Source organism: Sinohyriopsis cumingii, chromosome 14, assembly GCF_028554795.1.
Source record: "Sinohyriopsis cumingii isolate HCF-2022 chromosome 14, ASM2855479v2, whole genome shotgun sequence".
Taxonomy (NCBI): domain Eukaryota; kingdom Metazoa; phylum Mollusca; class Bivalvia; order Unionida; family Unionidae; genus Sinohyriopsis; species Sinohyriopsis cumingii.
In genome coordinates, this window is record NC_142974.1 from 24,802,266 (window position 1) to 24,818,462 (window position 16,197).

Sequence of the window (16,197 nt, forward strand, 5' to 3'; positions counted from 1 at the left end):
CTTAGTTAGCCTGTACTATTCCACCACGAGTAGCTCGGTACATACGAACTAATTTGACTAAACATATTTTCTCAGTGTTGCATATACATTTGTACTACATTTTACAACCCCAAGTTCCATCAATAGGCATTTTACACTAAGATTACATTACATTATGTCAAGCATTGATTCTCGAACAAAAATGGGGGAAACCTGTGAGCCACAAATAAAAATTGCTTTCTGGTGCTAAAGATATCCATTATCACTACTCAAGGCGTCTACATGTTGGACCGACTTGACCCTTCGTCCCTCTCGTGTTCGAGTACAGACTAACGTCAATTACAGATATGCAGTTACTACACAGTATAAACATTCATGATTTATTTTTTAACTGCCTTGCGTGAGCTCTTAAGAGAATACGAACAGCGAGTGTAAGTACATTGCTGCTCCTGGATATAGCGACAGAAACTACAGGTAAGAGTTTTCCAATGACATGTCTCTAATACAATACGCTAGCACTAGATATGTAATAAGCATGTTTTAGGTGTTATAACGGGAAGAATCAGTAACAAAAACATATTATGGTATATGAACAATAAAAACAAAAAGGAAACAATAATATATTGTGTAAAGTATGCAACTTGATGTAAGGCTATCTTTATTTATAAGAAAGATTAGATCCTGATTTATTACTGAGTCAAAAAGGTAGTAGCTGTATGGGCACTTACTGAAGTATGTAACCGATTCACCGAACTGATATAATATTTACCACAGCGTCAAACAATATTGGACACGGAAAAACAGGTGACCTTCGACATTGCTTTATCTTTAGAACCACTCTACAAATATTTAGGTGTTAAACCATCACATAATGGTGACCCAAGCAAGACTTAAAGGCAGAGTTTGGAAGACTGTATCAACTATACAGAGATTAAATATTATGTCAATTACGCTATAATCACAGTGTTACATTGATAGGAGGTAAATACCATATTGTATTTATATGTTTGCAGTAAAATGTTTTCACAGTCAGTATAAGACACTTTGGGACTCGCAAAACGTATTTGAACCTGGGCTCGTCTTTTATGTTTAAAAAAAAATCCTTATAATAGTTTGGTATTGCAATCATGACGTAATGGTGTATCAAACGTGACTTAATGGTCGAGAGAGGAAGTCTGTGCAAAATATACAGCGATTAAAGATCGTGTAAATTATGATCTAAACAAAATGATACATGTTTAGAAGACGAATATCATGCTTTTTATTTATTATGTCCATGCGATACATATTTAAAGCTAAGAATATGTATGTAAACGTCACAATATTCCATTGATAGCAAAATTATCTGATGTATACTAGGGAATCAGGTGCGTCTTATGTTTTCGCAGATTCTGCATGCTTCTCTTTTTTTACTGAGAGCTCAATAACAAAAGGAGCCATAATGATATTGATACATCTGACAGATGGCGCACTAAAGATTAAGTTTTCCGTCATGAATGATGGACCCCCTGCTTAAAATACAGAACAAGGAACAAAATGTCTGCCCTGTTCTAAAAATGTTACGGCATCCAGAATATGTACAATTTTGTAAATCACAACATGAACCCCATACATATGTCAATAACCACTGATTATTCTGCACCGACTAGACTACCAATTGTATGGAAGCCAAGTGCGTTATTCAAACATATTAAACTTTACAAAAAGGACGTGACAGCACTTTATCAATGTGAAGCACGACTCAGTTTCAATGAAACAGGTGCCCTCTTTTAACAAACAATTGGCACCAATGGCCATTCTTATTAGCAAGAATGCCGCATTTTTTGCAAGACAGTTTCCTTTTCTTTTGCCATTACATAATCCCTTGTCCTGATCCGAGGCTGAACTTCCATTCGAAAAGTTGCTCACTGTGACCTACAGTTGCTTGTGAGTAGTTAATAGGAATGTAATTGCAAAGCTCAATAACTGTAAACACAGCGGATAAATTGAGCTAAATGTAAAACACACTCATAAATGCAAGATCTAATGTGTAATCATTATAATACAAATTTACAAGAAATTGAGAGACGCAATGCTTTCATTTCAGAGTTATTGCGCTCCACATTCAAACCAATATTTATATTTTAGTTCAATTAAGATAAACAAAAAACGTAACAGTTAATCAATTTTTAGAAGTGTAACGATAATACGTACTTGCTATATCAAGAACAAACTTAAAGACCTAATAATGTTCCCTATCTTAGATATTTACAGCATGTTTTTATGTTTTCGAATTTATTGGCGTTTGTATTCTGTAATAATATCATTATATATGTTTTTTATGTTATAGGTGTTGTCTAATGTTGTAATGTTTTTTTATGTTATAGGTGTTGTCTAATGTTGTAAAGCGCTTAGAGCTTCTAAAGATTAGGCGCTATACAAAGTCCTCATTATTATTATTATTATTACTATTACTATTACTATCAACGAATGTACATATTTTTATATCTTGTTTTGGTTTCTAAAAGTCAACACCGTGGACGGGAGGATATTTTTCGTGTTAAGAGGTTTTCTTAAGTTAAAGGAATGATAAGAACACATCTTCCTTGCTATATAGGATTTGTTAGTAAATATTATCTGTTAAACTTAAGAAAATGCGCCCAAATAGCTCTTAATCTACTTTTCCCTAAAGACACGCTTGCGAAATAGTTATATGGCAATTTATAATACTTTCTGGAAACCCTGGTAACAACGGTTCTCTATTATATAACTCGTACCTGGCTATATGTAGGTGACATGAGTATGCATTGCGATTTTTAACATAGCTGTCTGCTTATATACAAACAAGGCGAATTTTCTTTCTGTCTATCGCATTTTTTTCTGAACCCTCATTTTGCACCATTGTTAAATATCCAGTGAGCGTAATTCAAGTTGGTCGTATTTTGTGGCACTAGGCCATAAATAGTTTTCTTTTTCAAGTTTGCAAGATTTCTGGTGATATTTAAAGGAAATATACAAGTAAAAGTGATCATTAATCTGTACATTACATCACTAGAATCAATCAGTGTAAAGAAAAGATATAATACTTTTTCAATACATTTTCAAGCAAATGAAAACCCACTAATTAGAAGAGAGAGAGAGAGAGAGAGAGAGAGAGAGAGTTGAATCATAGTCATCGTAATGTCATCATAGAATGATAAGATTTAATCCTAAGAAATATTTAGTTTCGTTTAAGTAGAATATTGCATGGCTCTGTAAGATCAATACCATCTAGGATACATAGCAAGGAGGCAATTTGAAAATAAGATGAAAATGAATTTCTTTTCCGAACCAATTTTGCCAAATTCTTACAAACTAATACACCAATTAGCAAGTTTATATTCTTAAACTTAACAAAACCCTTAAAATTAATTTGAAACATACCACTTCTGAAAGAAATATCTACGTCGAAACCTCGAAAGACAGACTGATGAATACAGTAAATATTATTTTCTTCATATTCTTTCTCTTAAATATATTTTTAAGATGAAACAAGCTTGATTTATTGCTAGATTATGAATGTTTGCGTAATGTTTGCGTGTTACCTTGGCAGAAGATAAAACAAAGTATGCCACATACATTATATATGAAACCTCGAAAATACGTTACACCATTCGATGTCATAGGCTTAAGACTTCATATCGTATTAAGAATTAAGAGAAAGAAGTAACTAACATTCACCCTTAAAATCTTTCGGATTTTTTTGTATTAATATTACCAAGTTTCACATTATGCATCATGCATTATTTATTGTAACAAAGCATTATATCAGCGTGATATATTTAACAGATCGAATTTCTCTCTCTCTCTCTCTCTACACACACACACACACACACACACACACACACACACACAGACATATATATATATATATATATATATATATCTGTGTGTGTGTGAGAAAAAAAGTCTTGCTTGCACTCGATGACAACAACTTCACTATAAAAAATAGATATCATGCGCATGTCTGTATACGTGTATAATACCATAATACTTTTATCTGAATGCAGGTTTAACTTGCCCATAGTCAAGTGATTTTGTTTACTACCCGATAACAATTAGAATGGATTGGTAGGTCAGAGAACGCAGTTAAATTAACGCTTCAACGTCTCTCAAAATATGGTTGGCATAAAATCAATACATTTAAAAGAATATAAAACCTGTTTTATAACAGCTTTCATCTCGATTTGAACATTGTGACTTGTCTAAACCGAACATCGAAATAGAACTAATCTATCAGGGGTTGAATCGGTTTACCCGCATTTCAATGCACGTTTGAAACTGAAAACACCTACACCCCACATATTACAAATTGGAAACACGACTACACTTGTTCTTTAGAACCTTTTCCGACTTTTTCATTTATGTTTTTTATCTAAAATGTAGATAACACACGTCTACGTTTCTAACCTTAACGGTGACCGGTATTATTGTTTTATTGTTGCACATTTAAGAAAAATAAACTTCATTTGCGAGACAGAATTATTCAAGTCCAAATCAAATCATTTACTTGGAAATCGAATTTCATGTCGAAAATCGTCCAGCTATGATGGCGGATTTGCAAACATGCTTTGCTTAAATTTAGAACACGAATGGATGGAAAAATCCAGTCTTTGTTTTACGTTTGCAAATCTTTTGTTTTTTAACATATATGTGCTGATTGTTTTGTGCAACATTAATGTTCGGTAAGAAAAATCGACAAATATAGGTGCAAGGTTTTATAATATTTGTACAGTGAGGACACACTGTGGACAGAACATGATACAGTTATCTGGAAATCCAGTACACTCTGTAGAATGTCGGATGATGTTAATACACACGATATGAGAATTTCATCGACTGAACCCACCACTGAATGCTTGTTGGTAAAAAAGAAAAGCACAATACAAAAGCTAGGAAGAACATAGCCAGGACATAATCATTGATCTACAAAATCAACGAACAGTTTCAAACTGTCCGCTCTGTATTTTTTCGTTTTTTGTTCGTTTGTTGTGGGTTTTACGTTTGCTCGTTTGTTTTGTTTGTTGCTTTTTTATTTGATTAGAATTCTGTGCAACGGTTTTGCTTTTTCATCGCTAAACTTCTTATGGTGTGGCTATAGTTTGATGAATAATTGGCACAGAAACCTCGAGGCTATTTGTTAAATATGTAGTGATTTAAAATATTGTTGTTAACACAAAATGAAGGGCATATTTCAAGAAGTTCATATGGCTGTGTACCCTTCACCCAAAAATCTGAAGGAGCATGTAATAAGTTCCAAGAAATCTTCAAACAAGACCGCACCTGTCAATCAGAGGTTAGGATAGCCAATCTAAAATATCATCTATCTCCTGATATACAAAATAAACGACACTCAATGTATTGACGAAACCACTGATTTCAGAACCAATTGGTACCAAAAAGAAATCGCCAGCCACTAAAGTCAGCTGAATATTCATCTGTGTCCCGCCATATGCTACCAATTGAACCTAACCAAGGGTGGATCGATATCGAACAAAACACGTAAGGAATAATACTGGATAATGCAAGTGCAAACTCATGGGGTCGGATTAAGTACAAATGTGTAAATGAAGTCAAATAACAAATTCACTCAAGCATCAGTTTATAACCTGAATGGAATTTTAACGATATTATTTACCCTGCTAAATATTCCATAACTCTTTCATTATTGTTGTTGTTGTTATTATTATTATTATTATTATTATTATTGCTGTTGTTTTAACTGTTGTCCATTATCCCTATATAATAGACTTGTGGCAGCTTCCTTTTCTACAGACAGGCATAACTGCACTGGGATAAAATTCTTCATTGCATTTTGCACCCGACGTTGATTGTTTGGTACACAGTGTTTACGCCTTGTACACCTAACTCCTGGAATTAAGTATAAATTCTTTCCTGGTGCATTTTATTTATACATACATACATACATATATACTTACCTGCATTCATACATATATATATATATATATATATATATATATATATATATATATATATATATATATATATATATATATATATAGATAGATAGATAGATAGATAGATAGATAGATAGATAGATAGATAAGATAAGGTTATTTTCTTGCGACACACAGGAAGAGCTAGTCCTAATGGATACTTTGCCTGGCACTAAAACATTAAGCCATGCATGGATCAATTATGTAACAACGGGAAGATCGTTATTTAACTTATATACGATTTTGACAGTTGGTGCTAAGCATGAGAAAATGCACGTGTTCGTTTACGTCCAAATTAATATTTTCATCAAACAGAAGGTACTATCATTGTCTGTGCGAACGGTAGGCGTATACGAAGTTTTGACACTTGTAAGATAGACGGACAAGAGACGGAAGGGATTTGGGGAAGACGGTTATTGATAACCTAAATACAGATGTGATACCATCAGTTGCAAATTGATCCACTGATAACATTTCAGGTCGAGAATCAGCACTTTATCAGTTGCATCGGATATACCCTACGGTGGACACATTGCTTCTAGTAGTATGAGCGAGGTGGTTAACGACGTCGTATTCAACGCTTCTTCCGCCGCAAAAGCTGATGAAAGTAATGCTGAATACAATGCTATTGAAGACAGATTTAGCTCCCTTGACGGAGTGCGGGCTGCCATTAAAGCAGAAGGACTAGAATCATGCAGACTGATTTTCGGTTGAACAAAACTCTATAACTGATCTCTTACCATACATATTTGTTTTCCTTCCTAATGATTTGCTCTCTCTCTCTCTCTCTCTCTCTCTCTCTCTCTTGGTCGATTGATCGATCGACTAAGATACGTTCTACCTATCCATTCCTTTCGTTTACACTGCACTATAACAAGAAAAATACGAGATTTAGAAATGTGGTCCAGATTAAATTTCTACACAACTCTGAGACAGAGACGATGTCAGAAATGTGATAATTTGGCTCATCAGTATTTTCACCCATATCCATGTACAGTAGCGGAAATTCATAGATTTCTAAGTAAACTATTGAAATTGAAGAAAAGGCATTGCCCCTATCCCACCCCTTTTTTTCTCAATATGTTCTTACAGCACCCTACCCCATTCATATGATCAGATTCTTCAATGCTGTGTGCTATTTTTGAAGCGTTTAGGTTGGTCTGCATGGATAATTACACATACGATGCAGCATATCGTGTCCGTACACTGGAACTTGCTCATGTTGGTGGTTTGAACCCACTGTCTACAAAATCAACCGATAGGATTCACTGAGGAATAAAATATGAACGTAACACATTAACCTTTTCACCTGCAGGTAAGAGAATCAAAATCTGTACTATGTACATCTCAAAGCAAACATTCCATTTTGGACAGAGTCGATTATTTATTCTTAAGGACTGAAGATAAGAACGAGATTATATGAACGGCGTTGAAGTAGTCAATTAAGAAAAAAAAATACCTGAAATTAAGTGTTGAAAGGTGTGCCAAGGAAATAAAGAGCACAAAGAAAGACATCATATTATATACAGATGCAACTAAGAAATGGTAAACTAAAAGACATGTTGATGTATAAAGAAAACTCAAATAGAATGACATACAACAAATGTGAGACTAACGTTAGAGACAACACTGAATACTTTTAAACGGTAGAGTAAAGGTTCCATTCAGTGAAAGTCCAAGGTAACTGATCACTATAGTTATCTATTTATTCGAGCTAACCAAAATGGCACTAGTAGACATGGCTGGCATCACTGGCATTTTAAAATGCTGGTTTTTAAACAGCTAGACTTGTTGAATCTTTCTTGAATGATCATGTCATGTAATGCATTCCAGCTTTCGTTGTCTGAAGTTTTTATCAAACCAAAAGAAGATAAAAAATAATTTAAAAAGTAACTTAAGACTTCTCCTGAAGCCATCGTCAGGGTCCAACACGATTGTGATTTGTTTCGTGATCTATGTCTTTTTAATAACGTTTTTTTTTAAATTTGTTTTCTTGTTTACTATCTCTTACCCACATTCTCGTATTGTATTTCGTTGTCTGTCTTTGTTCGAATGGTTGTATACTGTCTATAATCTGATGTTATCATATCAATGTATGTATTTATATCGGTGCGCAGTGTTAGTTTCATGGTGCTTGAAGACATTTCAATTGCTGTTGTTTTAATCGTCAATACCAGTTATCATAACCATATAATTAAACCCTCGCCACCAGAAACACGTTTTCTGACTAACTTGTGGCTCTCAAATATATTGCAGAAAACATGCAAATCTGATAGTATATTTCTTTCCTTGCGAAATAAAATGAATACTATCTTTCCTTTTCAACTTAGCTTGCAAAAATGAGCCTACTTGGCACCTCTTTTATATTGTTTTAGTTTCTTTTCTTCTCCATCTATGAGATTCATTTTCTTTGATTACAACTCTGACATAAAGTATGAACTTATTTTGAGACAGTTGGTTTCTAATAGTTAGACTTGCTACTATAGTTTAGACTAATGATTTCCTTGGCATTACAAAATTCGAGTAGTAAAAAATATTTCCTTCAGGGTTGACGACTATTTTGATAATTATTTTGTCCTGCGTAATGATTATTAGTGGTTAATAAAATGTCTAACATTAGGCACATTTTCTACAACGGACCATTTTTTCGGTTTGTTTTCTCTGGCCTGATAACTCCTATCATAAGTATCGAACACAGATCCTAACTAATATTTGAAGAATAAACATAGTTGAAACTATTATTCATTCCATGTAATCAAAGATTTTGTATTTTTTTTTAATGTATGATCAGAACAATGTTCTAAATAAATTAAATATTGATCACAGAAAACGAAATGGTCTAATAATAGAAGTTCGATTGTGCTTCCCGTGTTTCAGGTTTCAATACATTTTCCATGATACTATGTCTTTATATTGGTTTTTGGCTATGGACACAATGTATTTAATACACGACTTCGGTAATATAGTACTGAATCTTATGAATATGCCCATACCCTAAAAAAACTATTATCATAATCAAACTCACACTCATATAAACTTCTTTATGTCTGATTTGTCACCTAACTGACAAAAGACGTCAAATCTCAATCTGTGTATGATATTGCGTGAGGATCGTTCATGTAATCGTATCTAAGTGGCGTTATAAACGACAACATAATTGAGTTCCTATCGATTCATTTGATTCAGTTTTACTTCGCAGTCTAATATTTTGTATGTAATTTGTTTAGAAATGAACAATGTATGACGATATCTTTAATTAGGGCTCAATCGTAAATATCAAGAAATCACTATACGTTTAACACTGAACAAGAAATACACCCGTGATATGAACTCGAAACTTTAACTGAGGATCCGTCTCACTATGGCAGTTTGATTAGCACATTACATAGTTGCTTAGTTGTTTAATCGAGGACAAGTTTGTAATAGGCTAATGTTATACGGAGACTTATAATAAGTGACTAAGTACTTGGTACATTTGGATAAAAATAGTTATCCGTGACCTCCTCTCCACAGTCTTGTAGTTCATACACTGCTTTGTCAAGTAGTTACAGTTGAACTGCTCTCAAAATACTAGTAAATAACATCGATGTCCGATCCACCGAGACCTACTTGTACCGTCTCTCTAGCTACTAGTGCATAAACCTGACCTGTTCGACACCTACTATATCATAGCCTTGAGCCATTCACCACCTACTAGTGCATAACAATGACCTATTCTCCACCTACCAGTACATAACACTGGCTTAGTCTCTTCATACTAGTGTATAACCTTGACCTACTTTCTTTAGTAGTCAACATGATCTACTCTCTACCCTCTGTTGTTTTCAGCTGACACAGGGTCAAAATATTTTCTTCATCCAAATAGCTTGTCCATAAAATGATAAAATATTCAGCGTGGCCATGCTTTAATAAGAACTGCATCATAAATCCAACAATATTTGCCAACTGTTGAGAACAGATGAATTTTTTTTAATTTTAAAAAAGGCTCAAACTTGAACGACATTAAAGATGTAATTATTCTAGTTGAAAACATTGAGGTGTTATTATTTTCTCATGAGATAGCAAGAGAATGTTGAAGAATATATTATATTTCCACAGGAATTGATTATACGATGAGCAACATTAGTCAGGGAATGAATACATTTGGCGGGAAAAACTTGCATGACCTTGAAAGTTTGAACCCTTATCAAGAGGTCAGTAGAACAAAATGTAAGGTACAAATGCCTTTTAGCTTATAAGCTTTATATGTGACGAACCTTTAGGATACGGCACAGGTAATCCTCCCTTAGCGATAGTATTTGTTCACTTATACAACTATGCAAGTCTAACGAATATACGTCAATTTAAAATGATGTGTTTAATTTCATATGGGATTTTTTTATATAAATGTTGTTATATTAGATCATTGCTTTGTCAGTCTGTACAGACTAAGGTCCATCATAATTCTTGGAAAAGCACTTTTCAACCATTCATGATACAGCAGCCAAACTTTATAGGTCACTCCCCAATATGGTGTAGATTTGTAGTGAGATTTTGTAATTATTCCGCTGTCCCAGGAGATGCTATATGTCCTGTGGCAGTGTTACGGGTGAACATACGTGGAATACTCTTCATTGTCAGTTGGTTTGCATTTTTGCTTTCAATATGGAGCAGATCTTAAACTACTCAAGATGTACCATTAAAATAGCGGTTTCTGCGGCAGAGTTGCGGTTTCGAAGAGGTCATTGGGGTCCAACTATAGGACATCATCGAGTCGAGTCATTACTAGAAAAAAGCGAATGGTCTTTGAAAGAATATGCGAGTGGAGGATTGTAATCATCTTAATGAATTTCTGGGTGCAAAAGCAAATTTCTGAAAGTCAAAGAGGAAGATTGTTAAAAAATGGCATTGTTGGCGATCGTTCTAGCAACACAAAATGTTGTTGTTTTTTGTTCATTATATGGCTTTAAAACTCAGTGACATCCCAATGGGATGTGGATTGAATATGTTTTCCAATTTTCGTTGCAAACCGAGTCGCCTCCTCCTACATATGCACCCAACCGCAATCCATCAGATCATCTCGTTAGATCTATAAGGTATACATCATATCGCCACTGTTTTGATTAAGTGTTCTCTTTTTCTACTTGTCACAATTTATATATAACGCAGAACGTATCATATATGCTATAACGCCTTTTAAAGCTCCAGAGGCCGTGTTATCAAATCGGTAAGAAGGACATCACAGGAACCTATCAGACATGGGCTAGCATCAAACTGACATTAACGTATAACAGAGCAGTTAAACTAAATTCTTTTTTAATCGACCCCCCTCCTTATATGGCCAAGCGGACTGTAGCTTTTATATTACTCCAATGGCATTATTAAGCGATATTCGACCGATCAGATGTTCTTATTCGTCACGTTAAGCTTTAAATATCGCGTTATTTTTCTTCTTTTGTTTTGGCATTGGTTTATGCAATACATTCAGCCATTGACCCATCATAGGGCCGATTGGTTCTTCTGTCTTAAGGAGGTCCGTGCATTTCCAAATGTTGTCGTCACGTGTGTTAAATCAAAGGTTTTTGATAATACTTTAGCATCGTGTGAATTTTAAATTGTGATAACTTAGATAGAGCGATAGGAAATCTAGTACATAAAGTTATAGGAGGAAGACACATTGTATGTTATGTAATGAACATAGGGAACGGCATTTTCCTTAGCAAGCTGTTCATGAGTTGGGTTTGGGCTGGTGTTAGGTTGAATACGGCTGGAGGAGGATTTGCAGTTGCATGACTTTGAAGTACTCCTTCAAACTGCTTTCAGTCTGAATTAGCCACCATTTCATTTTTGTGATGCGGTTCCATTGGTTTATTTTCGTTGTTTTTAAATCTGGTTTTGTCTTGATCGCTAGAGCGACTTTCACTGAAGTAAAATTTCTCCATATTGCGCAGCATTATTTTATACTAAACTTAAATTCATTGCGCAAAATAATACTTTTCTATTTTGTCAAATTCTTTTTATTTCACAATTATAAGATTAGTTTAACTTTTAAACAGTGTGCACTGACAATTTGGATATTTTTGAATATTCTGTATATTAGACTATACTGTTTATAATTTGCTGAAAATAAATCTCATTCTTTCCGACTCCATTCTTATAATGTACACGGTAACTTTTGGGGTGTTTGTTCTCATTTTATGTATAAAATCAAAAAGAAATTATTTCTAAACTGCAAATGGCCATAAATTATAACGTATTTTAAATCTAAATTTAATAACGCAAACAAATTTTAAAAAATCCATGTTAACTAGCGTTTGACCGTAAGTTCATATGATTAATTTTCAGTGTTTGATTGTTTTATCGTTCATTATTAAATGTTTAAATTCCTTTACATTTCTTTAGATATTGAAATTGCAGACCTGTATAACAATATTAGAAAACATATTTGGAAGAGGTATACACTTTTTACAAGATTCTTATCCACGTTTTACAAGATACCTATACAAAGTTTAATCTCTAATTTTTCTGTGTATGTCAACCGTCAGGTAATCTGCGTCTTGGGAGAAGTTCTAGAACCCCTAAACAGTGATCCCGATGGGAATATACCTGCTTTTGGTTTTGGAGACAGCATTACCCAGGACAAAAGCATCTTCAAACTTAAAACAGAAGAGGTAATTGTTCAGTCTAGGCTATTAATGCAATAACAATAATGATGACAAGTAAAAAGCAAAAGCAGAAGACAACAACAAGACCCAAAGACGATAATCTTGCTAAAAAGTCTGCTCCGCGACTATAATGTATTATGAAAGCTATGTTCGACTGAGGTGAATTCAAGATATTTTTTATTATTGTCAGAGCCCATAGGTTCATTAGTACATTATGCATATATATGATGGACAGGTTATTTGCAGTATGTGATATACCTGCTTTCATTATTTATGTAACAATTATACACTCAGTATTGAACAGTTTGAAAATGACAGTCTTGTAATCCATGGATAGCTTGTTCGACTTCCAAACAGGCCAAAATCAGGATGCTGCCTTAATGTGACCTTGGGAAAGGCACTCAGCTCCTGACCCCTCGGCACTCAGCATAATAGAGCCAAATAAAGTGCTGAAAATGACATAAAAATCTAACCAATATATATATATATATATATATATATATATATATATATATATATATATATATATATTTATATATTAAAACCTGTTATCATTAATAACGTGTAACAAGCATAAATTTGTTATGAAGTGAAAAATTGCTCAAGATCTTAAATTAAATGCCGTAAGTAGACAAGAACTTGAATCAGTTTATACTTGTACCTCTGCTAACCCAGGTTTGATCCCGGCTATTCACGCTTATAAATAAAACTCAGTTAATATGCAGATAAATAAATGACCAGCATGCATTTGGTTTAAACAACACCGTGCTTATCCCAATTACCCTTAGGTACAGGCTTTATCATGAAAGTTTTTTTTGTTGTTGTTATTGTCAGGGTGAGTGCAGAGGTTTCATGGACGTGCTGGAGGCGTATGAGAAAATAACGTCTACGATTCAGCTCAGCGGACCGTCTAACTTTGCTCCCTTAATAGAAAAAGCTGTCGAAATTGTAAAACATTCCGGAAATAAGGTAAGTAATCATCTCTCCTTTACCTTCTCATTTTCTGTCCCTCTTTATTTCACTCTCTTTTTCCTCACAAAACCAGAACTTCTGTCTGTAAGTTAATCATTTTTTAATTCAATCAGTTTTAAATCTAGATGCCTTGAACTATTACAAACTAATATTTGTTAAGCGGTAAAATATATGTTATCTTCTTCTTCTTCTTCTTCTTCTTATTATTATTATTATTATTATTATTATTATTATTTATCCACAGTACCATATTCTTGTGATTGTTGCCAACGGTCAGGTCAGCAACGCTGATGATACAAGGAAAGCCATCGAGAATGCTTCAGACTACCCACTGTCCATCATCATGATTGGGGTTGGGGACGGCCCGTGGGACACGATGGACGAATTTGATGACCTCTTGCCAAAAAGGAGATTTGACAACTTTCAATTTGTCAATTTTCACGAGATAATGTCAACATCCAAGAATCCCCAAGCGACTTTGGCTCTTTTTGCCCTTATGGAAATACCAGACCAGTATAAAGCTATCAAGAATTTGAATTTGATGAAAAAATAGAGCAACTTATATTTACATTACTAAAACTGAAACGTCGTCTAATAATGCACGATTTTACTACGTTTTCAATTACAACTAAGTGTGATAGTATGTACAATGAACCTTTTACTTACGACAGGTTGTTAGTATGTCCTCGACTGAAAAACAATTTAAAGTCCCGATGCAGGTTGGTGTCTGGGATTGTTTCCAAAGCCTAGGCTAGTAAAATATGTGTAAATAATTTTACTTTGAATTTGTCCAAATGTGTGAAATTTTTCATCTATCTAGACCGACAAATCTTGATACTTTCATGAAGTTACATGAGTAAAGACTGTCTTGCGCAAATGAGTTTGCGAGTGGCAAAGAGATAATGTCGGTCACATAAAGAGCAGCATGCCAGTGGATGAGTCTTTGTCATGATTTTGAACCCTAGCTTTCATTTCAGAGAAGCACAAGTTTGCATTTTATAATCATGGTAAGCAAAGCAACAGTTGCATTGCATGATTTCTACCAGAGCCATTTTTTTTATAGTTCAACACAACGTCATGCGATTTACAATTGTGCAATATATGCCACGGTCATGACGGCAAATGTTTCTGTGTTATAACCCTTTATATTCACCAAACAAAAGTCAATAGATGTACAGTATCAGATACACAGAGATTGATATGCCTTACCACTCCTTTATAGACTGTTTGCATGGAAAATATAGTGGCATGTCATACTACACAATGATATTCCTCTATGGGCTTCATTTCTTTGTATAACAAGTACGACTATCTACTTATCCCCTAATATGATTCCTAATCCCTAATTAGGCCGACTGAACAATTGATGCAAAGTGCTGACTGCAATGGTCTACTGACAAGTAGAGTCAATCAACTGGGTTCCCTTTACCGCTAAGCACACGTCTGACATTGTGACCAGTAATGCATAGCAAACCTATATAATCATTATACTAGAACATTTCCCCAAGTTTTAGTGGAAATGTTTATCAGTCACAAATATTTTATCCTTCTACGATATTTTTCTTTCAAAAGTTTTTACATTGCTTTACGTCGATGACACTGTAATGCTTGGCACTGACGAAAAATGTTTCTAACATAATTTAAATGCATTTTAAGAATATTCAGGGCAATAAAAATTGAGCATCAATGTCGCAAAGACACATTTGTGCTGAATTTGAATATTGATGTGGTTTTTATTGTTTAAAACTTGAAAGTTTGTTAAGTCAGTTAAATGCAGTGTTGACCAAGCTAGAAAGGCCCACCATTTCCGTAACATCAGATACTTCAGTCTTCCCATATACCTGTAATTGTATCTTTCCAGTCATACTATATTACCCATTTTACTTGAGTTGCGTGAAGTTTGGGGATTGGAAAGTACCGCAATTATTGAGAATATGCATAACACATTTTAAGAAACATTTTAAAACCGGTTAAATATACTTCAATTGACATGCTTTGTTCAGAACTAGGATGGAAACCTAATGATAAAAGTATCAGATCCTGAATGATACAACGTTGACTCTCGTCAACAATGGTAAATGAAATCAACTATCCAGATTCTTCAATCAAATACTGTTTAAAGTGATTAGTGCTAACGAACGAATAGCATAAGGAACACTTTGATAATAATGACAATTGTCAGTAGCTTTATCATTTAAGAGAAATCTTTTACCATTGTTTAAAAGAATGGAAACTAATTAATATGTTTAACAATGATTCTCTATTTTCCATTGATAAAAATTAGGACTTTTAATCTCAGCTCCTCGTTGAAAAGCAATATATTATTTCCGGAAAGAAAATGCAATCATTGTGGTAAAATGGCATCGGAGACGAATTCTTCATTCATTTGTCTCAAGTTTCAAAAGAAAAATGTAACTCTAGGAAACGTTTTCTTACCTCAATTCTTTATTGTAAAATTGCCAATCTTATGTGCAACCAATAATAGCACATCTAGCCAATATCTTGCCAGATTTCTTACTCTAATAATACAATATCATAAACTTTGTGCTATTTGTGGAATTGGACAAGATTGTATTCTTTATAATGATATACTAGTTTTGTGCCCTGCAGAATAGGCATTGTTTTTG

General features: G+C 34.0%; 1 protein-coding gene across 2 annotated transcripts; it reads left to right on the forward strand.

Annotated features, from left to right (window-relative positions):
- Positions 1–238: 238 nt before the first annotated feature.
- Positions 239–14,504, forward strand: LOC149783432 (uncharacterized). Of its 2 annotated transcripts, none has more exons than XM_089931659.1 (6): positions 239–453; positions 6,434–6,663; positions 10,053–10,147; positions 12,479–12,604; positions 13,433–13,567; positions 13,815–14,504. In XM_089931659.1, exons 2-6 carry the CDS (start codon positions 6,501–6,503, stop codon positions 14,121–14,123), a joined length of 828 nt encoding a protein of 275 aa, XP_089787785.1. In that variant the 5' UTR covers positions 239–453; positions 6,434–6,500; the 3' UTR covers positions 14,124–14,504. The 2 variants fall into 2 exon arrangements, with proteins under 2 accessions (XP_089787785.1, XP_089787784.1); XM_089931658.1 differs by lacking the exon at positions 239–453 and adding an exon at positions 5,363–5,499.
- Positions 14,505–16,197: the final 1,693 nt, after the last annotated feature.

Bases quoted from the DNA above. Each gene is read 5' to 3' on its own strand.
- LOC149783432 (XM_089931658.1), top strand. From the start codon at position 5,450: ATGCTACCAATTGAACCTAACCAAGGGTGGATCGATATCGAACAAAAC. The intron at 10,148-12,478 runs GTCAGTAGAACA...GTCAACCGTCAG, and splicing joins GTTTGAACCCTTATCAAGAG to GTAATCTGCGTCTTGGGAGA. The intron at 12,605-13,432 runs GTAATTGTTCAG...TGTTATTGTCAG, and splicing joins TCAAACTTAAAACAGAAGAG to GGTGAGTGCAGAGGTTTCAT.